At 44.7% G+C, this 27,372-nt stretch overlaps 1 protein-coding gene across 3 annotated transcripts in view; it reads right to left on the reverse strand.

Moving 5' to 3' along the window:
- Nucleotides 1-27,372, reverse strand: part of SUSD4 (sushi domain containing 4) — a 180,836-nt gene that overhangs the window by 56,076 nt on the left and 97,388 nt on the right. For all 3 annotated transcript variants that reach the window (XM_081224262.1, XM_081224260.1, XM_081224261.1), the window contains one exon: nt 13,780-13,992. In XM_081224262.1, coding sequence (XP_081080388.1) covers nt 13,780-13,843 — 64 coding nt within the window. In that variant the 5' untranslated portion in view covers nt 13,844-13,992. The remainder of the gene's footprint in view (nt 1-13,779; nt 13,993-27,372) is intronic.

Below are 27,372 nucleotides of genomic sequence, written 5' to 3' on the forward strand. Positions count from 1 at the left end.
AATCAGCTTTGGTCAGGTGAGATGAACATACCGGAAAGCACAGACCTGGATCTGGATACTAGCTCGGCCCCTGGGATGCAGGGCTACCTATGAGACCGTGGAAAATTTAGCCTCTGCGAGCCTCCACGTTTCCTGTCTGTAAGGTAGTAGAACCTACTCCACAGGGGTGCTGTAGTAAAGAAGATAATGCATATAAAGCATAGGTACCCAATACATATAACAGATGCCTCCTAGAGAATTCCCTGGTGGTCCAGTGGTTAGGACTCCACGCTTCCACTGCAGGGAACATAGGTTCGATCCCTAGTCAGAGAACTAAGACCCCCCATGTGGTGCAGTGTGGCCATTAAATAAAGGAATAAATAAATTAATTAATTAAATAACAGACGCCTCCTAAAACACTGCAGTCTTGCTGAGAAGGGAAAACAGAGGCAACGTGAAGACCAGGAACAGGTATACGGGGGTGTTGGACGGGCCGGGTGCCCAACACCAAGGTAGACTTTGCCAATAATGATGGGGGCGGGGCAGGTTCTGGATTGCTGTCTAGGGATCTTTGACCTTCAAACGGCTGCCTCTCTGAATCCATCTTTGTCAACATCCTCAGAGTGCAGGACCCGGGACAGGCAACTCAATTCACAACGTCCTATGGAAAACTCACTCCCAACTGCTCTGACGACATTGCTAATTGTGGGCAGAGCAATGATAAAATGTGTACCAAGCTAATGAGAAGGATGGAAGGAAAGGATGCCCACGTGCCTTCCTTGTGCGTGAGTGACGAAAAATGGCTGGAGCCAAATGCACTTGGAACTCAAATGTCAGGCAAAGGAGTAAAGGGGGGGCCAGAAAAAACAAATTAGCAACTCCTGGAGGAGCTTGTTGTAAGTATTTGCAGGCCAAGGCCTACCTGAGGGATGCAAAAGTCTTAACCAGACCGCCTGTCTAAAGGGGGCATCAGGCAGATGGGCTCCACCAGGCCTACAGCCAAGTGATGAAAGAAGACAGGCCAGGAAGCACCACAGGAAGCAGCTGCCAGTGCGCTGGGGCCTCCATTGCCCGCCTCATGCATGAGGACTGCCTGCTTAGACTGGCAGGTAATATACATGGTAACGCCTGGTGTGGGGAGCTGGTCACCACGTGCACCATGCTAGCGTGTCACTGGTACCCACATCTCCCTCCTAGGTGGAGGGACCTCTCCCCTGAGAAGCACCAAGAGGACGGATGAGGTTGCTCTGTGAGTTGCCAGGCAAAGCTCATGGGTCTCAACTTGGCCCCTGGGACTGCAGATCCAACCAGACCATCCTGCCAGGGGCTACGCTGGCCCTTCTCAAGGCGAGGAAAGTCATCCCAAGGGGGGCTATCCTTACAGGGGCGGCCCTTTGGGGCTACACCAATGTGTGCTTGAAAGAGTCCTTCTGTCTCTTGCTCGGCTCCAAGCACAGAGGGAGGACTTCCTGAGAAAGCCGTCTGCTCAGCGAGTTGGTTCTCAAACAAGCGGCGCTCAGCAGACCCACCAGCGCTCAGCGGCGTGGTCCTGGGGTTGCTCAGAAGAGCCATGGGGGGTTCAAGCTGGTCTGGAAAGTGCTCTGGAAGACTCGCACTTGAACAAGCTGTCTGCCTGTGAGACCTGTGGGACTCTAACTTCACCCAAATCCTTTTTATTTGCTTAGTACAGATCTATCTGAACTTTACCAGCGTGACCACTGACTATTTGCAGAGCTGCTCAAGAGAGAAGGTGAGAAGAAAAGAGAAAGGTCCCCTCCACCTCACAGAGGAGTGTCTGAGAAGAACTCCTCTGATATGAAGACCCTTTGCATAAAAATGTACTTCTGCAGCGGCGCTGGTGTAGCCTCTGCCTTCCCGGGTGCATGATGGGGAGGTGGAAACTCAAAGGAGACAAGAAACAGGTGTGTTTCTGTACAAGGGGTACATGGTCTACATCCAAGCATGCTTCATGGGCATCCTGAATCCACCCAGAAGCTGAAGCTCTGGCTAGAGGTGTCTGGCTTTAAACGGTGTCCCAGACACGTTCCCAGAAATGAGAATCCAAAGAAAGGGGGGATTTGGGTGCTACAGAACATTGTCTCGCACTCTAAGTAAGGCTTTCACCCTACCCAGGAACTAGGCACAATTATTTAGTTAGTCCTCTTTTTTAAAACAAAACCAAAAAATTGTGTCTAGCTAGTATAACCAATGCCATAAGAGCTGAGATGTATTCTGTATCCCAGCTGGACCACGGGATGGACAAGTAATGAAATATTTCCATTAATATTGATAATAAATAGATTTTGGTAAGGCATAGGCAGATTCTTCTCTGTCCCCCATAAGATACTTGTTCATAATATAAGTGGATTTTTTTTTTTCCGGTACATGGGCCTCTCACTGTTGTGGCCTCTCCCGTTGCGGAGCACAGGCTCCGGACGCGCAGGCTCAGCGGCCATGGCTCACGGGCCAAGCCGCTCCGTGGCATGTGGGATCTTCCTGGACCGGGCACGAACCCGTGTCCCCTGCATTGGCAGGCGGACTCTCAACAACTGCACCACCGGGGAAGCCCTATAAGTGGATTTGAATTAATTTTGTTTTAGTTTCTCTGGAATATTTATTTTTAAAATAAACTATTTCTTCATGGTGTGCAAATAACAGTCTAAATCGCTGCAATACTGACCCCGCCCCTTTTAAGGCTATCAGGGTATGGATAGCATCTTTCCATGTCCTGATTTGACATGTATTGTGTAAGTGTCAAGTGAATTTTAACACCTTTATTGGAGTATAATTGCTTTACAATGGTCTGTTAGTTTCTGCTTTATAACAAAGTGAATCAGCTATACATATACATATATCCCCATATCTCCTCCCTCTTGCGTCTCCCTCCCACCCTCCCTATCCCACAGCTCTAGGTGGTCACAAAGCACCGAGCTGATCTCCCTGTGCTATGCGGCTGCTCCCCACTAGCTATCTATTTTACATGTGATAGTATATATAAGTCCATGCCACTCTCTCACTTCGTCCCAGCTTACCCTTCCCTCCCGTGTCCTCAAGACCATTCTCTACGTCTGTGCCTTTAGTCCTGCCCTGCCCCTAGGTTCTTCATAACCACTTTTTTTTTCATTCCATATATATGTGTTAGCATACGGTATTTGTTTTTCTCTTTCTGACTTACTTCACTCTGTATGGCAGACTCTAGGTCCATCCACCTCACCACAAATAACTCAATTTCGTTTCTTTTTATGGCTGAGTAATATTCCATTGTATATATGTGTTATATCTTCTTTACCCATTCATCTGTCGATGGAAACTTAGGTTGCTTCCAAATCCTGGATATTGTAAATAGAGCTGCAATGAACATTGGGGTACATGACTCTTTTAAAATTATGGTTTACTCAGGGTATTTGCCCAATAGTGGGATTGCTGGGTTGTATGGCAGTTCTATTTTTAGTTTTTTAAGGAACCTCCATACTGTTCTGCATAGTGGCTGTATCAATTTACATTCCCACCAACAGTGCAAGAGGGTTCCCTTTTCCCCACACCCTCTCCAGCATTTTTTGTTTGTAGATTTTTGATGATGGCCATTCTGACTGGTGTGAGGTAATACCTCATTGTAGTTTTGATTTGCATTTCTCTAATGATTAGTGATGTTGAGCGTCCTTTCATGTATTTGTTGGCAATCTGTATATCTTCTTTGGAGAAATGTCTATTTAGGTCTTCTGCCCATTTTTGGATTGGGTTGTTTGTTTTTCAGATATTGAGCTGCATGACTTGTTTGTAACTTTTGGGGATTAATCCTTTTTCAGTTGCTTCATTTGCAAATATTTTCTCCCATTCTGAGGGTTGTCTTTTCATCTTGTTTACGGTTTCCTTTGCTGTGCAAAAGATTTTACGTTTCATTAGGTCCCCTTTGTTTATTTTTGTTTTTATTTCCTTTTCTCTAGGAGGAGGGTCAAAAAGGATCTTGCTGTGACTTATGTCATAGAATGTTCTGCCTATGTTTTCCTCTGAGAGTTTCATAGTGCCTGGCATTACAGTTAGGTCTTTATTCCATTTTGAGTTTACTTTTGTGTATGGTGTTAGGGAGTGTTCTAATTTCATTGTTTTACATGTAGCAGTCCATTTTTCCCAGCACCATTTATTGAAAAGGCTGTGTTTTCTCCACTGTATATTCTTGCCTCCTTTAGCAAAATTAAGGTGACCACTTGTGTGTGGGTTTATCTCTGGGCTTTCTATCCTGTTCCATTGATCTATATTTCTGTTTTTGTGCCAGTACCATACTGTCTTCATTACTGTAGCTTTGTACTATAGTCTGAAGTCTGGGAGCCTGATACCTCCAGCTCCATTTTTCTTTCTCAGGATTGCTTTGGCTATTCAGCGTCTTTTGTGTTTCCATACAAATTGTGAAAGTTTTTGTTCTAGTTCTGTGAAAAATGCCAGTGGTAGTTTGATAGGGATTGCAGTGAATCTGTAGATTGCTTTTGATAGTATAGTCATTTTCACAATGGTGATTCTTTCAATCCAAGAACATGGTAGATCTCTCCATCTGTTTGAATCGTCTTTAATTTCTTTCATCAGTCTTATAATTTTCTGCATACAGGTCTTTTGTCTCCTTAGGTAGGTTTATTCCTAGGTATTTTATTCTTTTTGTTGCAGTGGTAAATGGGAGTGCTTCCATAATTTCTCTTTCAGATTTTTCATCATTAGTGCATAGGAATGAAAGAGATTTCTGTGCATTAATTTTGTATCCTGTTACTTTACCTAATTCATTGATTAGCTCTAGGAGTTTTCTGGTAGCATCTTTAGGATTCTCTATGTATAGTATCATGTCATTTGCAAATAGTGACAGCTTTACTCTTCTCCAATTTATATTCCTTTTATTTCTTTTTCTTCTCTGATTGCTGTGGCTAAAACTTCCAAAACTATGTTGAATAATAGTGGTGAGAGTGGGCAACCTTGTCTTGTTCCTAATCTTTGGTTTCAGTTTTTCACCATTAAGAACGATATTGGCTGTGGGTTTGTCATATATGGCCTTTATTATGTTGAGGTAAGTTCCCTCTATGCCTACTTTCTGGAGGGTTTCTATCATAAATGGGTATTGAATTTTGTCGAAAGCTTTCTCTGCATCTACTGAGATGATCATATGGTTTTTCTCCTTCAATTTGTTAATATGATGCATCACATTTCTTGATTTGCATATACTTAAGAATCCTTACATTCCTGGGATAAAACACTTGATCATGGTGTATGATCCTTTTAATGTGCTGTTGGATTCTGTTTGCTAGTATTTTGTTGAGGATTTTTGCATCTATGTTCATCAGTGATATTGGCCTGTAGTTTTCTTTCTTTGTGACATCTTTGTCTGGTTTTGGTATCAGGGTGATGGTGGCCTCATAGAATGAGTTTGAGAATGTTACTCCCTCTGCTATATTTTGGAAGAGTTTGAGAAAGATAGGTGTTAGCTCTTCTCTAAATGTTTGATAGAATTCGCCTGTGAAGCCATCTGGTCCTGGGCTTTTGTTTGTTAGAAGATTTTTAATCACAGTCTCAATTTCAGTGCTTCTGATTGGTCTGTTTATATTTTCTAGTTCTTCCTGGTTCAGTCTCAGAAGGTTGTGCTTCTCTGAGAATTTGTCCATTTCTTCCAGGTTGTCTATTTTATTGGCATATAGTTGCTTGTAGTAATCTCTAATCATCCTCTGTATTTCTGCAGTGTCAGTTGTTACTTCTCCTTTTTCATTTCTAATTCTATTGATTTGAGTCTTCTCCCTTTTCTTCTAGATGAGTCTGGCTAAAGGTTTATCAATTTTGTTTATCTTCTCAAAGAATCAACTTTTACTTTTATTGATCTTTGCTATTGTTTCCTTCATTTCTTTTTCATTTATTTCTGATCTGATCTTTATGATTTCTTTCCTTATGCCAACTTTGGGGGTTTTTTTGTTCTTCTTTCTCTAATTGCTTTAGGTGTAAGGTTAGGTTGTTTATTTAAGATGTTTCTTGTTTCTTGAGGTAGGCTTGTATTGCTATAAACTTCCCTCTTAGAACTGCTTTGGCTGCATCCCATAGGTTTTGGTTTATCGTGTTTTCATTGTCATTTATTTCCAGGTTTTTCTGATTTCCTCTTTGATTTCTTCAGTGATCTCTTGGTTATTAAGTAGTGTATTGTTTAGCCTCCATGTGTTTGTATATTTTACAGACTTTTTTCCTGTAATTGACATCTAGACTCATAGCGTTGTGGTTGGAAAAGATACTTGATACGATTTCAATTTTCTTAAATTTACCAAGGCTTGATTTGTGACCCAAGATATGATCTATCCTGGAGAATGTTTCATAAGCACTTGAGAAGAAAGTGTATTCTGTTGTTTTGGGATGGAATGTCCTGTAAATATCAATTAAGTCCATCTTGTTTAATGTATCATTTAAAGCTTGTGTTTCCTTATTTATTTTCACTTTGGATGATATGTCCGTTGGTGAAAATGGGGTACTAAATCCCCTACTATGATTTGGTTAGTGCAGATTTCCCCTTTTATGGCCGTTAGCATTTGCCTTATGTATTGAGGTGCTCCTATGTTGGGTGCCTAAGTATTTACAATTGTTATATCTTCTTCTTGGATCGATCCCTTTATCATTATGTAGTGTCCTTCTTTGTCTCTTGTAATAGTCTTTATTTTAAAGTCTATTTTGTCTGATATGAGAATGGCTACTCCAGCTTTCTTTTGATTTCCATTTGCATGGAATATCTTTTTCCATCCCCTGACTTTCAGTCTGTATGTGTCCCTGGGTCTAAAGCAGGTCTCTTGTAGACAACATACATATGGGTCTTCTTTTTGTATCCATTCAGTCAAGTTTAAGTGTTTTGGTTGGAGCATTCTGTTTACATTTAAGGCAATTATCGATATGTATGTTCCTATACATTTTCTTGATTGTTTTGGGTTTGTTACTGTAGGTCTTTTCCTTCTCTGTGTTTCCTGCCTAGAGACGTTCCTTTAGCATTTATTGTAAAGCTGGTTTGGTGGTGCTGAATTCTCTTAGCTTTTGCTTGTCTGTAAAGGTTTTAATTTCTCTTGTCTTGGTTGTAGGTTTTTCCCTTCCATCACTTTAAAGATGCCCTGCCACTCCCTTCTGGCTTGCAGAGTTTCTGCTGAAAGATCAGCTGTTAACCTTATGGGGATTCCCTTGTATGTTATTTGTTGTTTTTCCCTTGCTGCTTTTAATATTTTTTCTTTGTATTTTATTTTTGATAGTTTGATTAATATGTGTCTTGGTGTGTTTCCCCTTGGATTTTTCCTGTATGGGACTCTCTGCACTTCCTGGACTTGATTAACTATTTACTTTCCCATATTAGGGAAGTTTTCAACTATAATCTCTTCAAATATGTTCTCAGACCCTTTCTTTTTTTCTTCTTCTGGGACCCCTATAATTCATATGTTGCTGTGTTTAATGTTGTCCCAGAGGTCTCTGAGACTGTCCCCAATTCCTTTCATTCTTTTTTCTTTATTCTGTTCTGTAGTAGTTATTTCCACTATTTTCTATTCCAGGTCACCTATCCATTCTTCTGCCTCAGTTATTCTGCTACTGATTCCTTCCAGAGCTCTTTTAACTTCATTTATTGTGTTGTTCATCATTGTTTATTTGCTCTTTAGTTCTTCTAGTTCCTTCTTAAATGTTTCTTGTATTTTCTCTATTGTATTGCCAAGATTTTCCATCATCTTTACTATCATTACTCTGAATTCCTTTTCAGGTAGACTGACTATTTCCTCTTCATTTGTTAGGTCTTGTGGGGTTTTGCCTTGCTCCTTCATCTGCTGTGTGTTTCTCTGTCTTCTCATTTTGCTTAACTTGCTGTGTTTGGGGTCTCCTTTTTGCAGGCTGCAGGTTCGTAGTTCCTGTTGTTTTTGGTGTCTGGCCTCAGTGGCTAAGTTTGGTTCAGTGGGTTGTGTAGGCTTCCTGGTAGAGGGGACTAGTGCCTGTGTTCTGGTGGATGAGCGTGGATCTTGTCTTTCTGGTGGACAGGTCCACATCTGTTGGTGTGTTTTGGGGTATCTGTGACCTTATTATAATTTTAGGCAGCCTCTCTGCTAATGGGTGGGGTTGTGTTCCTGTCTTGTTAGTTGTTTGGCATAGGGTGTCCAGCACTGTAGCTTGCTGGTCATTGAATGGAGCTGGGTCTTAGCATTGAAATGGAGATCTCTGGGAGAGCTTTTGCCATTTGATATTACATGGAGCTGGGAGGTGGACCAATGTCCTGAACTCAGCTCCCCCACCTCAGAGGCATAGGCCTGACACTTGGTCAGAGCCCCAAGACCCTGTCAGCCACACGGCTCAGAAGAAAAGGGAAAAGAGAAAGAAAAAGCGGAAAGGAAAGGAAGGAAAGAAAGAAAGGAAGAAAGAAAGAAAGAAAGAAAGAAAGAAAGAAAAATTAAATTACATTAAATTAAAATAAAAAATAATTATTAAAAATTAAAAAGTAATAGAAAAAGAAAAAAAAAAGGAAAGAAAGAGAGAAGAGAGCAACCAAACCAAAAAAGAAATCCACCAAGGATAACAAGTGCTAAGAAGTATACTAAAAAAAAAGAAAAAAGAAAACAATGAACAGACAGAACCCTAGGCCAAATGGTAAAAGCAAAGCTATACAGACAAAATCATACCAAGAAGCATACGCTTACACACTCACAAAAAGAGAAAAAGGAAAAAAAAAAAAAAAAAAAAAAAATATATATATATATATATATATATATATATATATATCATTGTTCCCAAAGTCCACTACCTCTATTTTGGGATGATTCTTTGTCTATTCAATGAATAGACATATTCTATTGTCACAGATTCTATTGTGGAATCTGTGTATTCCACAGATGCAGGGTACATCAAGTTGATTGTGGAGATTTAATCCGCTGCTCCTGAGGCTGCTGGGAGAAATTTACCTTTCTCTTCTTTGTTCTCACAGCTCCTGGGGTTCAGCTTTGGATTTGGCCCCGCCTCTGCGTGTAGGTCGCCGGAGGGAGTCTGTTCTTTGCTCAGACAGGATGAGGTTAAAGGAGCAGCTGATTCGGGGGCTCTGGCTCACTCAGGCCGGGGTGGGGAGGGGTATGGATGCGGGGCGAGTCTGCCACAGCAGAGGCCGGCATGACGTTGCATCAGCCTGAGGCGCACCGTGTGTTCTCCCGGGGAAGTTGTCCCTGGATCCCGGGACCCTGGCAGTGGCAGGCTGCACAGGCTCCCAAGAGGGGAGGCGTGGATAGTGACCTGCGCTTGCACACAGGCTTCTTGGTGGCAGCAGCAGCAGCCTTAGCGTCTCATGCCCGTCTCTGGGGTCCGTGCTGATAGCCGCAGCTCGCGCCTGTCTCTGGAGTTCGTTTTGGCGGTGCTCTGAATCCCCTCTCCTCGTGCACCCCGGAACAATGGTCTCTTGCCTCTTAGGCAGGTCCAGACTTTTTCCCGGACTCCCTCCCGGCTAGCCGTGGTGCACTAGCCCCCTTCAGGCTGTGTTCACGCAGCCAATCCCAGTCCTCCCCGTGGAATCTGACCTCCGAAATAGCCGGAGCCTCAGCTCCCAGCCCCCACCCGCCCCGGCGGGTGAGCAGACAAGCCTCTCGGGCTGGTGAGTGCTGGTCGGCACCGATCCTCTGTGCGGGCATCTCTCCGCTTTGCCCTCTGCATCCCTGTGGCTGCGCTCTCCTCCGTGGCTCCAAAGCTCCCCGCTCCGCCACCTGCAGTCTCTGCCTGCGAAGGGGCTTCCTAGTGTGTGGAAACCTTTCCTCCTTCATGGCTCCCTCCCACTGGTGCAGGTCCCGTCCCTATTCTTTCGTCTCTGTTTTTTCTTTTTTCTTTTGCCCTACCCAGGTACATGGGGAGTTTCTTGCCTTTTAGGAAGTCTGCGGTCTTCTGCCAGCATTCAGCAGGTGTTCTGTACGAGTTGTTCCACATGTAGATGTATTTCTGATGTATTTGGGGGGAGGAAGGTGATCTCCACGTCTTAATCCTCTGCCATTTTGAAGGTCTCCCCTCAAATGAATTTATGCAAAGTCAATCTGACTTTACCTATACTTTTTCTTATGAAATGTGGGAAGGGGATGTATTAGCAGGGAAAGTGTCCCCCAGTAGACTAGTTGAGCGATTTTGGAAAGGAAGAGGCCCAGATGGTGGCTGTCCCCCTGGCCTTTAGTCACTGTACTTAGTATGTCAGCAGCCCTGTGTCCCCAGGCAGTATTTTCAGTCCTTTGCCAACTCCATGGTACCCTCTCCAGCATACTGGTCACCTCCCCTGCTCCCTGGACCATAAAGTATCCTCACCCCTGCTCAGGGATGTGCCGGCTCTAGTCTTACAGAAGCAGCTTTGACAAGCACAGATATTTCTTAGGCTGGAGGCTCTGGGTGCCAGGAAATTAATTCATTGCCTGTATTATCAGTTCTGTAAGTCCAAACTTCTATAAGTGAGTTTGCTTGAAATAAACCATTTAGATTGGAGTAAAAGGAGAGAAGGGAGATGGCTGGTATGTGTGGCAGGGTGAAGTGGAGAATAAAAGAGAGGGAATCTGTGTGAATGCACAAGAAAATACTTGCTTTAATACCACCTTGCTTCTGTACAGCACTTTACTGTTAGAAAGCATTTTAATGCATATGAACTTATTTTTAAAAATCTGTATCTCAGGCAGAACTGGCTGACAAGGGAAGACTGGAAGGAGTCCAGGCAACAGTGACAAGACCTGGGCTAGAACAGATGTGTCCCTAAATCACCATTTAAGTCTGGGAAGACTCTTAACTTCTCTGAGACTCAGTTTCCCTGTTGATCAAACAAAAACTAAATTAGAACAAGGGCTTGGATTATCTAATTTCTAGAGTCCCTTCGACTCTGAACGTTGATGATGCCATTTGTTATAACAATGTGTTGTTTCATAACTGATTACAGTAGGACTTTTGTGACACCAAGAGGAAAGTTAGACTTAATCTTGTAGAGGAAAAACACTGGCTTAGAATGAGTTACAGATCTGCTGCTTACCCATCAGCTGTGTGACTTTGACAAAGCGAGTAACTTCTCTGAGCCTCAGTTTCCTAATCAGGAAATGAGGACAATAAGACTTGTCTTGTAGGGCAGTGGTACTTGTTAAATGACATAGTGAATCTGAACGTACTTTTAAACTCTAATGACCCAAAAAATGTGATAATTTATTGTTATCACTATTACCAGCATGCAGAAAAATCCATTAGCCCTCTAAGGATTACCTAACAGGGCTTCCCTGGTGGCACAGTGGTTAAGAATCCGCCTGCTAATGCAGGGGACACGGGTTTGAGCCCTGGTCCGGGAAGATCCCACATGCTGCGGAGCAACTAAGCCCATGTGCCACAACTACTGAGCCTGCGCTCTAGAGCCCACATGCCACAAATACTGAGCTTGCGTGCCACAACTACTGAGGCCCGTGCACCTAGAGCCCATGCTCTGCAACAAGAGAAGCCACCACAATGAGAAGCCCGTGCACCGCAACAAAGAGCAGCCCCCGCTCTCAGCAACTAGAGAAAACCCATGTGGAGCAGCGAAGACCCAATGCAGCCAAAAATTAAATAAATGAATAAATTAATTAATTTTAAAAAAAGAATTACCTAACAACAGAAACAAATGAATTGAGCAGCCCTTACTATTCGCCCAGCATAAGTCCTAATCAGGGAGTAAAGGCCATTTACAACTCCAGGGAAAAAAAGTTTAGCTTCTTCCCTGCTTTACAACATCCATGGAGTAGACTTCTGTGTGCCCCTCGCCCCTGTAAGCCACATACAGAAGGCTTAGGCTGCTAACAGTGATGATTTTCTCCACCGTGAGGGCAATGAAAGTAATCTCCTTATACAGATCTTTCAAAGGCCAACAAAGACCACCATTTATATTAAAAATAATTAATTATACCATCGTACTTAGAAAGGCAATACCTGTTCTTCCAAACTTTGTAAAATGACGATTAGAGCACAACATCGTGACTGGAAGTGAGGAATCCTGGTACTTTCTTTGGAAGCACCTGGTCTTATGTTAAGTTGCCTAATAAAAGAACTGACACTCCACTGCCATCCCCAGGTACACAGCCCCTCCCAGCACATTTGGGGCTAAGTGTTCAGAACTATGCACACAGACCTATATAATAGAACCCTCTACTCCAAGGCGATTTTTCACTCCCTTTCTTGGAATTACTATGTATTACATTGTTATGTACAAGGTTGGAAAGAAGCTCATCTGAAAAGGGATAAACCTTTTTTTTTCCCAGGATGACCAAGTAACAGAGGGCCTTCATCTCTGGGCAATATTCAGGAAGCCTATTGTTTTCTTTGTTCTCTGATGTTTTTGAGCTTGTCTGGGTTTTAAGTACTGGGTATCTCAGGCCATAGGTTTTAGCAGGAAAGTCTTTACATACAAATTAAATACCCCTTTTTTTAAATTGAAGTAGAGTTGATTTACAGTGTTGTGTTAGTTTCCAGTGTACAGCAAAGTGATTGTTATATATATTCTTTTCAGATTCTTTTCCATTATAGGTTATTACAAGATGTTGAATATAGTTCCCTGTGCTATACAGGAGGTCCTTGTTGTTTATCTATCTTATATATTAAATAAACTTTTAATTAATAGAATCTTACAGAAATCATAGCTTGCATGGACTGCATGTAAGAGGAAAAATAAATTTACTTTTAAAAACCTTAATTCTTCATATAATTTTGGCTTTTTAAAAAATACCTTGAAAATAAAAGCAAAGGTAGCAAGTACTTTAAGGGTAAGACCCCACCTTACCTATCCTTTATAATTTCCAAAAGGAGGAGCATAATAGATGTTTGATCAATGCTTGCCAAATTAAATTACTTTAAAAGTTTCATAAAGAAGATACACACTAACTCAGAATAAGAGTTTACATAGCATTATTATAAAAGCTCCATCCCCAAATAAAATCAATAATGGTGTTAAGAGAAAGTGAAACTCTCTTCTAATGAACTTGATGAAAAATATCAGTTCTGTGCCTCATGGAAATTTGGGGCTAGAATTAATTCTTAATTCATGCCTATTCCTACTTCAACCTTGCTGATCATCAGAGATATATAATCAACAATTGGCATTCCAATTAGTTTAACTCAATGCATTCTTTTAAACTCTAAAATTATCTCTATAGAGTGAAAACAAACAAGCAAAAAAAAAAAATATATATATATATATACATATATAAAGTTGTTTCAACCAACAGACTTAGGGATAATTGCTAGGAGTAAATGAATATCTTGTCACGACCAATAAATTTAGGGATACCTGCTAGAAATAAATGTCTACCTTGTCAATCTACCATTGTTCGCCACAGTTCTTTCTTTCCTTAAATGAATCATGTCTAACGCAGAACTGATAAGTAGTCATTGATTTAATTCTCTGAGTAACATGCATCTTCTGTATCATTATATACAGTTTTGGCCCAATATATTTACTGCACCTTTTATTGAGTAACATGGAAATGAGTGCTGAGTTGGCAGCCCAATAATAAATGGCCCTCACGTTATCTGAGTTGCTCTCTTGCATTGACAAAAATGGTGATAAATTGGGTTGTAATTGAGAAAGAAAAGGAAGACGGTTACTCCTGATGCTGAGATGTATTTATCCCCTGCCCCAGCCCTTACTGAACACGCATGCTCCTCCATCAGCCTGCAGGATCAGCCCTGAAACAGACAGCAGCCCAGGGTACCGACCCGTCTGGCACACAGGCTCATACCCCTGCAGCCACAAGCTGACCACGTGGGTGGTTTCCATGGGATGGGGGTAGGGGGTGGAGGGGAGCACTTTACCTTCCTGCACACAGACGGGTTTATCACTTGGGATCCAGCCCAGGGTTCCGTTCAGATGTTTCATACACAGTCTCTTTGTAGAGCCCTTCAGCTTGAATCCATCTTGGCAGTGAAATCGGGTGACAGAGCTTTCAAAGAAAACCCCTCCGCTGGGCGTCCTGAAGCCATTCTCAGGGACGCCTGGGTCAGCACACACCTGAAGGTCATCGAACCCTACATGGACAGAGAGAAGAAAAGGTGCCTCTGAATATATCCTTCGGATGCTGAAGGTTTCCCGTGATAAATGGCAGACACTGTATTCTTCCCGATGCTACGGGCCACCCAACTCCACCAATAAAAAAGCCAAGAAAATAAACACTCTAGTGCACATTTCACACAGCTTTTTGCTCTTTGCTTAGAAAAGCGCTCATTAGTGATTTCAGTTCCACGGTCAAGTTAGCCCTTCAAGGAGTTTCTAGGAGTAGCAGATGAGGAAAAGTAAACAACGAAAGGAATACTAAACAGTAAATGTCGAATGCAGAAGGGAGCGGAGGAGGGAGAGGTAGTCGGGAAAGGGGGAGATGGAATCTGAGCCTGGCTTTGAAGGACGGGTAAGACTTCAAGGACAGAACCAACTTTGTGGAGGGGGACACAGGGGAATGGCCTGCGCAATGGCCGGGCCGGGAGACCGCGGGCGTGTCTGCAGAACAGCAGGTGGCTGAGAGCTATACAGGGTTTGCAGAAGAGGCAGGCTGGCGATGCCCACCCTCCCCTGCCCCCTGCCTTCGCCCCCATCAGCCAGGCCTGGTCCACATTTCTCCTCCTCCGGGAGGCCTTCCTTAACCCCACTCTCCCTGCCCCCCACCCAATTTGTTCCACCACCGTAACGTGAACACAGCCCTGTACTGAATCATTTGGAGAATGATCGCCTCTCATTCTGGGTTATGAGCCCCTCGGGGACAGGTTTTGAGACTTTTTCACTCTTGTGAAACCTATCACAGCTCTGCCTAGAACGTGCTCCATAAATGTTTGATGAGTGAATAAACAGAGTTGGAAAAGGGAGTGGGAGACATACCGGGGTGACCCTAGAAAGCCAGGCTGAGCGAGGAGGCCAGTGTGGGGCCATGGAGCTGGGTAGTGGGGACCAGGAGGCCGACAGGACAGCAGCCTGGGGGATTAGGTGGAGGAGAAAGGGCCCAGGGCATGGCTAGGAGACCCAGGCAATGGTGCAGTGAGACGTGGTGGGCCTGAGAGCACAGGAAAGTGCTGGAAGCAGCAAGGAGGGCACCAGAGTGTGAGACATTCCGGTTCCAAGGGCCCCTTGTCAACTGACTGGATGTTGGGGTGAGGGAGACAGCCAGACGGCTGGGGCGAAGGCCTGACTCTGGCCTCAATGAGGAGGAGAGGGCTGGGGTCATGGCCCGTACTGAGAGCTTCGGACAAAGACATGACTGGGACCAGATTTGCATTTGTGAACGATCTTTTGTGTAGCCACACGGAGCTCATGGATGTCACGAGCTCGTTGGGGGACACCAAGGATAAGGAAGGAGTCGTCTATGTGCACAATGCTCCAACGTACCCTCCAAGGAAAGCAATGCAGGCGACAGAGAGAACCCCAAACTCCTGTGCACTACGAAGGCCTTCTACTCCATTTTCTTACAAAATCAACCAACAAATCCTTCCTGAAAAGGTACCCAGGACAACTATGCATGACTTCATCCAGATAGGGGTTGGTGTGCCCGTCCACCCCCGCCCCCAGCGCAACTGCTGGTGCCAGGTCAAGACGTGGCAAAGGGACAGGAATAGCCTGGGCCATCTTAGAAAATCTCAGCCCAGACCGAGAGGCCGTATCACCGGGGCTCTTGGAGGACTTACGTGGTTTCCAGGTGATGCCCAGATGTTGGACTCATGAGACATCTGATCCTCTGTAACACACTGGGCTTGCAAAACATCCTCAGCTGGTAGGTGATTCCCTGACCCCAACTTTCATGGGCTCATGAAGGACTCACTTGCTGTCCTCCCCAACTGACCTCAAGACCCTGGACATTCTTTCCAGCACCGCTGTGCTGAAAGCCGCACGACACGGCACAGTAGGCACCGCGGCAGCACGGGGTCCAGCAGTCATAACGTGCGCTCTCTGCCGAGGGCATGCGGCTGTGGACCAAGTGAAAAGTCAAGGAGGAAAGCAGGGAAGTGGACAGCGTCCACATCTGACTCTATTACATCTTTAAGTGGGAGCAGGTCCGATACTTTATCAAACAGAAGAGGCTTTGACAAAGGAGACACCATCTCGCCTCTCAGCCTCCCTGACATGCAGTTGCAGCCCTGCCCTGCTGTGAGCACCCTGACAGTGGAGGCTGTTTTCCAGTCCCTTGGAGGGTGATTAATACCCATCTGGGGGGAGGGCAATAAAGTACTAGCAGGATGGCTTCATGTTTTTGTTTCAAAGGAAAGCACTGTAAATTGTCGAGTGCTTCCTAAGTGATGAAGGTCAATGATTTCCTTCTGAGTCTGGCCGTCTCAGGGTGGGTCCTTTAAACGTATACCCATTACGGTATTGAGGGGGCAACTAGCAGCAATGGAATTCGTGATTCCATGCCAGCCTAGAGAGCCTAGAAGCATAAACATACAGAAACCTGAATGGCCTGGACGCTTTCTGGCAGGCTGTGAGTGAAAGTCACTCTGACACACACGCTGTAAGTCAAACAGAGGCTGTATCAGACATTGGGTGGCCACAGAAAGGCAAGCCGAGGATAAGAGGAGGGGACAGCCTTCTGGAAGGTCTGGGGCTGACTGCTCACAGCTAGGCAGACACCTGCCAGCCAGAGGGAGGAAGGGCACCGGTTGGGGGGCAGGTCACAAGGCATGGAGGTGGGAAGCCGCTGAGCACGTTTCAGGGAAGAGGTCGTTCTGCCAGGCTGGGGGCAGGGTGACTGCCATAGGTGGAGCCCTGGGGTGGAGGGTGGTGAAGGGAGGGCAGGAGACGGCGACAGCAGATCCCGAAGGCTGAATGTGTTAGCTAAGGGTCTGGACTTGATGAGGAGGTGAGGAGTAGGGGCATGGCATGTACTGAGAGCTTTGAACAAAGACATGACTGGGATCAGATTTGTTTTGTTGAATGATCTTTCCTGTGCTCACAAGGAAGACTGACTCGTCTAGACCAAGCCAGAGGCAGGAAGCTCATCGGAAGTGCCTCCAGGTCACCAGCTGCACCAAAGGAGCAGCAGGGCAGCTTTGTAAAAGGACATTCACGGATCCAGGCTCTCTCTGGCTGGGCTGGGACCCAGAAGTATTGAGTTTTAGAAAGTTCTCTCAATGACTCTTAGGCAGCCAGTCCCGCACCTTCCCTGAGGGAGGACCAGCACCTGAGAACTGTGGGATTTCAGGGCTCGTGCCAGAACTGGGTGGGAAACGAGAGTCAGAACCAAGGCGGACGCAATGGATTAGAAAGAGGGCCACATGAGCCACGAAGGACACAGAATCACAAAACCTGGGACCGACTGGATGGAGGACGGGGTCAGGGGAATGAATTAAAAGAGAGGCATCTAGGAGAATGCCCACGTCCTGATGTTGCCGACGGCGTAGACAGTGGGGCCGTGCACTCAGACTGACAGGACAAGGTGGAGACAGCAATGATATGTCTGGTGGGTGGGGGGCCGGGGAGTTTGAGTTCTTGGTGGAGGGGGGACACCCAGGCAGAGATGTCTGGTGATGAGCTGGAGGCTGAGTCTGAAGCTCCATGGTGCCCTGGGCTGCTGCAGGCATGGGCGGGTGCACTGTCCCGGGAACGAGCACAGCGTGAGAGGAGAAGTAGCCGAGGCACTCACAAAGGACACTGGGAATACAGGGCCGTGGAGAAGGAAGACCTGACTGTGTCATGGAAGCAAGGGAAAGGGTTTCAGGAAGGAAGGAATGGGCGGGAGTGTCAGCTAAGATCCACTAAGCAAAGTCTGAGAAGCATCCACTGGCTGAGGGCAGGGAGCACTGGGACCAGTGCCCAGGCAGCTTCAGGGACAAGGAGGAACTATCCCTGGGGGAGGACGCCTGCCTGCTGATGTTTGGGGTGGGGGGGTGGGGGCAGTGAGAGTAAGCATGGGCTTCTCTTTCCAGATGCTTAGTATGAACAAAAGAACACAGGTTGGGAGTTATCCCTGGATTAGGGTCAAGGGAGGGGTTTGATTGTTGTAATAAAATTATAAGATGAAGGAGATTTGAATATGTCTCTACACAGCAGGGAGAAACAAAGATTGTAGATGAGGGGGAGCAAAGGGGAGGCAAGTGGGGTAAGTTCCCTGCACCTGGATGTGGGCAGGGAGGGGACCCAAACCCTGGAGGAGGGATTGCCCTCCACGGAGGCAGGAAGGGGCATTATGCCAGAACCTCCACCGAGGGAAGCATGTGCCCCGTAATGTGCTCATCCTCCAGGACCCAGCTTGAATAGCGCCTCCCCCTGGGAGCCTTTGTCCTCCCTTCAGGCACCTGGGCTGACCTCTCTTAGCGAGCCCCTCGCCCTGTCATTGCTGGTCTGCTTAGCCGTCTCTCCCACTGGGCTGTGAACTCCTGGAGGGGGAGATGGGGTCCTATACTTCACTTCCTCCTATAGTGAGTGTGAGCATTCCACAAGTGCTGCTAGTGAAGGATTGGTGGGTGGATAGATGGAGAGAGGATAGGTGGGTGGATAGATGGATGGAGAGAGGATAGGTGGATGGATAGAAATAGGTGGGTAGATGGATGGATGGACAGAAGATGAATGGATGGATGGACGGATAGATGATGAGGATAGGTGGGTGGATGGATGGATGGTTGGATGGATGAATAGAAGATGAATGGATGGAGGGTGGGCGGGTGGATGGATGGATGGATAGAAGATGAATGGATGGATGGATGGATAGATGATGAGGATAGGTGGATGGATGGATGGATGGTTGGATGGACGAATAGAAGATGAATGGATGGAGGGTGGGCGGGTGGATGGATGGATGGATAGAAGATGAATGGATGGATGGATGGATGATGAGGATAGGTGGGTGGATGGATGGATGAATAGAAGATGAATGGATGGAGGGTGGATGAATGGATGGAGCCACATGCTCTGCTGGACTCATCAGGCAGAGATCCCTACCCCATCCCACCAAACAGTCACACCTATCACTCTGATAGTCCCAGAAGCTTATGTATTCCATAGACAAGGGAGGTGTGCATTCCCTCCCCCCGCACAGACACACTCTCTCCTAACACCCTCTCGCCTTCCTCTCTTCTCCCAGCCTAAGTAGACTGCATTCCTTAGATTTTTATACCTTCTTCCAATCCACATCCTCAGACACCTCAGCCTTCCTCCTCCATCTCCACTGTAGGGCCCAAGGTAGGTTTATGCAAAGGATTTGGCTGGGACATCTGTGCCTCCCCCGCCACCACACACATACTTTTGGCCGGTCACCTCCTGCTCACAAATGAGCCATGCGGACTGCTAAGTCCTAGGCACTGACCCCTCGACTTGTCACACCATACTACCACCGTGCCCCGAGCCACAGAGCTGTTCTCTCTCAGAGAAGGACAGATGATTCAAGTGAGAGCTGAAGATGCAGCCCCGAATCCACCAGAAAAATGACTCCTGCTCTAATAAATAAATGATGAGAGCATCGTGGAAATGATGACGGGAGAGCAGCAGAATTTCCCAATGAATCTCACTCAGTACTCTTTCTTTGTTCCTTCCTTTTAAAAAGAGCATTTCCATCCACTTTCTCTGCTTTCATGTCACCACTGCTAGCCTCCGGCTCTGTTCCCATGCCTGGGACAGTGCTGATGATCAGGGTGCTGCGGGCCATGGGATCCAGCCCTTGGCATGGAAGAGGGAAATAAGAACAAGTGGTAAAAAGAAAGCAATCAGAAAATGGGATGGTATAAGAAGAAAATATTCTTCATTTTGGACAACTAATCCCATTGAGCAAGATAGTAATTTTCTAGGGCTTGCCACATCTTCAGACTCCACTTTTCAAATCACCCCCGAGCGGATCAGTTCCCAGCCCAGGTCATTCTTCTGTAGAGCTGTTCTCCTAATGCCTTTCTGAAATGTTGATGATCAGCCCCATCAGATAACACATCCATTAAGGGGGTGGGCTGCTTTAGGGATTAGGGAAGAGGAGTGGAAAATAACTTGAGCATGAGCCCACTCAAATAATCTTATCCTAGGAACCATACTCCTAAGGTCCCAATCGCTTTCACCCCATTCTTCAAATTCTGTGTATGCTTTGGAGCTAAGTAGCCACAGCATGGAGAAAAAAGTTCACAGGATGATTTCCAATATGTTTCTTTGTGGGGGAAGTGGGAGGAAAAGGGAATATTCCATTTTAATAAGTGCCTGGAAGCAGCATCCCCTAGCAGTTGCTTCTGAATTCAATTCAGAGTGCAACACCTATCTACAAGACACAGTCTTTGTGAGGGTTCATTTTATGTGTCCATCCCCTTGACTAGGCCAGGGGATGCCCAGATAGTTCATCAAACATTTATTCTGGCTGCGTCTGTGAGGGTGTTTCTGGATGAGACTGACTTTGAGCGGGTAGACTGAGTAAAGCAGATTGCCCTCCCTTATGTGGGTGGGCCTCACCCAATCAGTTGATGGTCTGAATATAAAAGGGAGAGTAGAAAGAATTCTTGCTCTCTCCTGACTGTCTTCAAGCTGGCGCGCAATCTTCTCCTGCCTCAGACTCAGACTGAGACTGGAACTTATACCAGGGGCTCTCCTGGTTCTCAGGCCTTCGGATTCAGACTGGAACTACACCCTCGGCTCTCCTGAGTCTCCAGGTTGCCAACCACAGATCTTGGACTTCCCAGCCTCCATAATTGCATTAGCCAAGTCCTTATAGTGCGTGCATGTGATCTATCTCCTATGGGCTCTGTTTTCTCTGGAGAACCCAGACTAATACAGTCTTCCTAAAGGTACTCATGCACTTTACAAACACGAGTAACATGGATGCTGACTGTCCCCACACTCCAGAGGATGATATTTCTCTCTGGACCCCTGAGTTCAGGTAAGCAGCCCGTTGAGGTAGTTGGGGTACAGTGGCAGGGGCGGGGGCAGCACCTGGGGCCTGAACAGCATGCTGTAGAGTCCCGGCCTGAGGTCCCCTCTGGTGCTTTCTCAGCCTGTGTCACACTCTTAAGTCCTGGCATCTCCATTACTGGCACTGATTTTCCTGCTTAGTGTTTGTAAGCCCAGGAACAAGTCATGGGTAGGATTGTAATTTGAACTTGTTCTCAGTGGGATTGAGAGAATCCCCGTCTTCACATACAAAGAAATGCATCCAGCCTCAATCTCATTATGAAGTCTTGACACTTCTGATTTGGTTACTTGAGTCTGCTGAAACCTACCAGACAGTTTTACTGTGAGCAACAGAAGTCTTTGAAAAGAATCATAAAAACGAAAGAGGTGCGAAAAGCAATCTTTTGGCTTATTATAACTGAAAAGTCATATCCTAGAAAGGAAGAGTGTATCAAATGTAGCCAAATCAATTTCAAACTAGGACCGGGCTTCCATTTCCCTGTAAACTGCTATATGAGTCTTTGGGGGAAGAAACAGAATAGAGACACAAAAATTGATTTTTTATGCATTTACTTAGTGAGAAGTTCCGGGGGCTAGGGAGAAAAGGGCATCCCTGCTAAAGTTTAAACAGACACGTTTGCAAATTTTAATTAGAATCAAGAGCAGCCCCCAAGCCTCGCCCCCCCACCCCACCCCACTGCACCCACTGTCGGTCTCACACGGTTGGCATTACAATCACCTGAGAGGGTCTCTGGTCTGACCCCTTTGTCTCCCAGAGGACACTGAGGCCTGAGGAGGTCAACTGTGAGTCTAGTCACTCTGATCACAGAGCTGGAACTGACACCTGGGCATCTGACTCACAATCCAGTGCTCCTGTCACCGATGATGTTGTCCCCACTAAGCCTTTTCCTGTCGTATTTCACGTTTGTGAATGACTCGAATCTTCATGAATCCTAAACTCTTTGAGGGCACGAATATTCGTAAATGTTTTTGAGTCCCTGTATCTGTTAAAACAGGACTGAGCCAATAGCAACGGTGAAACAGTTAATGATTCAATAGGACGTTAATCCTCATGGTTCCCCCCAAAGCTGACACCTCCCAGCACACCATCTCAGAATGAAGAGGCTGGGGAACCTTTATGGTCCCCCAAAACATTCAAGAATCCAGGCAGTCAGTCACCAGACAGCTATTGACCACACAACAGGGATCTGTAGAGCATTTCTGGTGATGAAAAATGCTCCCGAGGAGATCACGACCTAATCTCAGATATCAGTTTCATGAAACAGAATTAGTCCTGGTGAGTGGAGAGCCTATTGCCCTCAACAGCAAAAGAATAAATGGAGAAGGATGTAGTAAGCTTGAGGAAGTCCCTCTTGACCACGTAAGGGCTTTTCCCCCATTAGATGTGAACATTCCAATTCCAGCTGCCTTGGGCTGAAATCTCTCTTTTTCTCATCACCAGCAACGCAGACCAAGTTTCTTTTAAACCACCTAACTAGTAAAATATTACTGTGCTTCAAAAAGCGTTTATACCAGGAAGGGAATGCTTCTGCCGCATTAGAGAAAAATCTTCAAAGAACCTTTCCTATTCTTAAAGATTCTGAAAGTTTCATTATCTGGGCTTGTTGAATTACAAGCTAAAATGCATTGGGAAGGTCCTGAGGATCTGTTGATGAGGGGACCCTTTGACCGTCTCTTTACTGCCAATACCCACCTCACCTTGATCTTCCCCACCGTCTCAAGAATCCCCTGCTCTTAGAACTACTTTAATTTTGTTAATGAACACATGTATCGATAGCCTGCCTTATTCCAGAAACTGTGTGAGCTGGTGCTGTATCTGTAACAAGGCATCAGCAACAAAAAGAAGAGGAAGATAGAGGCAATACTACAGAAATCATATCAGGCAAAATCTATTCAGCAAATAAATCAATTCTCTCACATCAGTATTTTCAAACACAGAGCTCCTGTGTATCAGGTCGGCTATAGGCGACCTGATAACATAGAACTACCTGACGTGCCAGAAGTTTCCGGCCACCTGGCAGCCAACTGCACTTTGGGGCTGGTCCATTCTCTGCCTGTCAGCCCATCAGAGGCTCTTGACATCCCTTCAAGGTGTTGCCACATTGGAGTTGAACATCAATGGATATTCCTTCTGAGCCTGAGATCCTAGAGAAGGTCTACATATTCTGCAGGTCTGTCCTGAGCCAAGGTCAGGCTCAAACAATTAGAGGATCCCTCTCCCCAGTGCTAGATAGTTTAGGGGCTGCCAAACATCTTCCAGGAAATGCTAGGAGGACTGAGTAACCCGGGCCCCAAGGCTGCTGGAATGCCTCAACTCTTATGGAGATCAAGGAGCTGGTAGGCCCCTCCCGGGTGAACCCACCTGGAGGAGGGAAGCCAGAGTGGGCCACGGAAGACCCTTGCTGGGATAAGAGGAGGCCCCAGAGTCAGAATGCGGTAGAAGCAGCAATTTAACAATTTAACACTGTGGAAATTACAATTAAAATCAATGAGAAAATGTAATTTGCTTTATAAAGATTCATTAATAACCCATATCTCCATAACAAGATCATTAGTCAGTGTTTCTTGACCTCTGTTCCAGTCTAAATCATCTCCATGTTTGGCAAAATTTCAGCTCTTTGTTTTTAAAAAGAAAAAGAAAGAAGGGGAGACGGTACTTACTAAAACAGAGACGGGGAAAGGAAAATATAATCTGTGTATACACTCACTCAGCAAACAGTGCTGGGCGCTGGGGGAAGGAGCTAACAGAGCAGGGCGCGTGCTCACTCAGCAGGTGGCATGAACTGGGACTTCCTGCAGAGCCGGCCTGCATCCAGGACCTTGAGTTTTTGATCTACAAGCTGTGGCCTTGCAGTAGGTTACGAAATCAATTTTAAGGGTCACAGCCAGCACTTTTTAGAAATGAAAGAGAAAGGAGAAGTCAGAGTGCATCCTCCATGGTAAGGGTGAGTACTGTTTTGTGTGGTTTTATTAGTTCTGCTTGTGCACACATGCTGGTCTGCAATGTAAAATATATTTCTTTCAGTGGTTCACAGTCAAAAAGGTTTGAAAAACACTGCTTTAAATATACTCCACCTTGTCATTCCACGTAATAACATACATTTACTTCAAATAACGTAGTGGGTGCTTAAGGGCTCAGGTTCTGCAGTGAGACTGTGTACTTTGAATCCCGACTCTTGCCATTTTCTAGCTGTGTACTACTAGCTGTGTGCCGTCTACTATTTATTATAGCAAATTTATACTAACAGGATACCACTTAAACCTAGTTTTTTGAAGAACCAGCAATGTGTTGGGGGGTTCAGGATTTATCTAGGCGGGTTGAAAACTCAGTATTTTGGATTCCATTACCCAGAATCTACACTGTATACTGCATACACAGTTATAAACATAATAGAAACTTGGAATATTTGTATGGTAATCAAGTTAGGTAATGTTTCCCAAGAAATAGTGAGAATGTTTTAATGTTTCAAGAAATATCCAGAGATGAATATAACATCAGCTACGTCTGAGCAAAGTAAATGTAGCAAAAATAAGTCTTAATAGCATAATTTCGACTTGATTAAAATGGATAAAGACTACAGATGTGGCAGTCATAGCAGTCCCCATTTGATGCCAGAACTGACATTTTTCTCCTCTTGATTTAATTCACTTTGATTACCCAATTATTCCTAAGTCCTTTCACTCAGTTTCAGCTCCAATAAAACCGATAACAATGCTAACTCATAATGTGATTTCACTCTAGTCTCATGATACTGCTCCATAAAAGCATGTCCAGCAACATAAAAAATTATTCCAGATTGTGATATTATAACAGGGAAAAACAGAATAAACCTTTATCTGTTTGAAATAAACCATTCATCAGAAAAATCTGAGGATTTCTTCCATCAGCTGGGAAGAAGAATGGAACATGGCGGCATGGAAGTTTCACAGTTGATATAAACTTTAGGATTACCAGTTGACAAAACATTTGAACGCAAGGATAAATTTAAAAATTGACTGAGAAGTTAAAAATGTGGCTCTTTTCGAAAGCAAATCCTTATTGAGTATAATGAGGTGACCTGTCTAGCTAGCTCTGTGACCCTGGATAAACAGCACGATCTTCTTGGGTTTTAGCATCTTATCACTGAATGAGGTCATTGGATGATCTATTAGATCTCTACCACTGCCAAATTCCATGATTTCTAGTCACTTTTTGACAAAAATTGGTAGAAACCTCCCAAAGCACAAGGACTCAGACTGAAGTGGCCCAGAAGGCAATGCATGGTTGGTTAAAAAAAAAAAAAAAATCCTAGAACACACTTTCAAAATGCTTGTGGTTATTTGTCACTTTCTAAAAATCAAATTCCCTTCACATGAAAAGGGAACATCGCTAATCATTAGAGAAATGCAACTCAAAACTACAATGAGGTATCACCTCACACCGGTCAGAATGGCCATCATTACAAAGCCCACAAACAATTAATGCTGGAGAGGGTGTGGAGAAAAAAAACCCTCCTACACTGCTGGTGGAAATGTAAAATGGTGCAGCCACTATGGAAAACAGTATGGAGGCTCCTTAAAAAAAAGTAAAAATAGAGCTACCATATAATCCAGCAATCCCACTCCTGGGCATATGTCCGGAGAAAACTATAGTTTGAAAAGATACATGCACCCCCATGTTCACAGCAGCACTATTTACAGTAGCCAAGGCGTGGAAGTCACCTAAATGTCCATTGACGGGTGAATGGATAAAGAAGATGTGGTTTATATATATACACAATGGAATAGCACTTGGCCATAAAAAAGAATGAAATAATGCCATTTGCAGCAACATGGACGGACCTAGAGATTATCACACTAAGTAAAGGAAGTCAGACAGAGAAAGACAAATATCATATGGTATCACTTATATGTAGAATCTAAAATATGACACAAATGAACTTGTTTACAAAACAGAAACAGACTCACAGACTTAGAAAACAGACTTAAGGTTACCAAAGGAGAAATGGCAGGGGAGGGATGAATTAGGAGTGTGGGATTAGCAGATACAGACTACTATATATAAAATAGATAAACAACAAGGTCCTACTGTATAGGACAGGGAACTATATTCAATATCTTGTAATAGCCTATAATGGAAAAGCATCTGAATAAGAATATATATGTATAACTGAATCACTTTGCTGTACACCAGAAACGAACACAACACTGTAAATCAACTATACTTCAATTAAAATTTTTTTAAATAAAGAGGTAATTAAAAATCAAATTCCCTTTCTTTTCTGTAATCAACAGCTTTAGAGCCATACGAAAACTGTTTCCCACACGGAGGAAACTTTACAGTTTACAAAGTGTTTTACATACACAATCTCATTTCACCCACATGCCAACCCTGTGAGATCAAGATAACAGTCTGATAGGATTCACTTTCCCAGCCACTTTATAAAAATCCAACTGTTAACAGTACTAACTTTTCTAACAGCACCCACAATCTTTTCAAAAACACTGTATATCCCCTCCCTTGAATGGTTCAGTCACCAACTAGAGTCCAGGTCATGAGGTTTCTAACCTTTATGTACATTCTCAAGTGCCACTGGGACTTTTTCATCATGTGGGGACAGGCAGGAAGAGCAAGATACAAAACGAAATAGAAGATGGAAAAGAAGCTGCTGAGTAAGGACCAGATCGATCGTGCAAGAAGACTGTCTTCTTTTATCACCAAGACAGTCTTCAGTCCTATTAACAGGTAAACCTCGGTACATGCAAGTAACAAAGAGATTAAGGGCTCTGTTTTGGGTTTTTTGTTCGTTTCTTTCTTTGTTTTTAAGATGCCCTTAGCTCAAGGAAAACCTTGTTTCCATCACCCATATTAAGTCACCGTACGAAACGTGCCCGTACGTTCCAGGAACCACCATTGCTGTTCTGTCCCCCTTGGATTCAGCTATCTTCGGTCAAAGCCACACTCTTTTCCTTGCTGGGCTTTGTGCCAGCAGATCCTGTATCGGAATGTGTCAGGATCACGTATTTAAATGGCAAGATATTTTATTTTATGTTTTAAATTTATTTATTTATTTTTAACATCTTTATTGGAGTATAATTGCTCTACAATGGTGTGTCAGTTTCTGCTTTATAACAAAGTGAATCAGCCATACATATACATACATCCCCATACCTCCTCCCTCTTGCGTCTCCCTCCCTCCCACCCTCCCTATCCCACCCCTCTAGGCGGTCACAAAGCACCGAGCTCATCTCCCCGTGCTATGCGGCTGCTTCCCACTCGCTATCTATTTTACATTTGGTAGTGCATATATGTCCATGCCACTCTCTCATGTCGTCCCAGCTTACCCTTCCCCCTCCCTGTGTTCTCAAGTCCATTCTCTACTCTGCGTCTTTATTCCTGTCCTGCCCCTAGGTTCTTCAGAACATGAGCTACCCACACGCGCGCACACAAAGACTGAACTTCTCATCAGCCAGCCAGTTAGGGGCTCAAAGCAAACTACATTTGCTCTAGAGAAATAAAGGAATTTGCACCACTTCTTGGTTTCCACACGAAGCCTCGCTCCTGGTACGTAAGT

The sequence above is a fragment of the Mesoplodon bidens genome (genome assembly GCF_964165515.1).
Source record: "Mesoplodon bidens genome assembly, chromosome: 2".
NCBI classification, from domain to species: Eukaryota; Metazoa; Chordata; class Mammalia; order Artiodactyla; family Ziphiidae; genus Mesoplodon; species Mesoplodon bidens.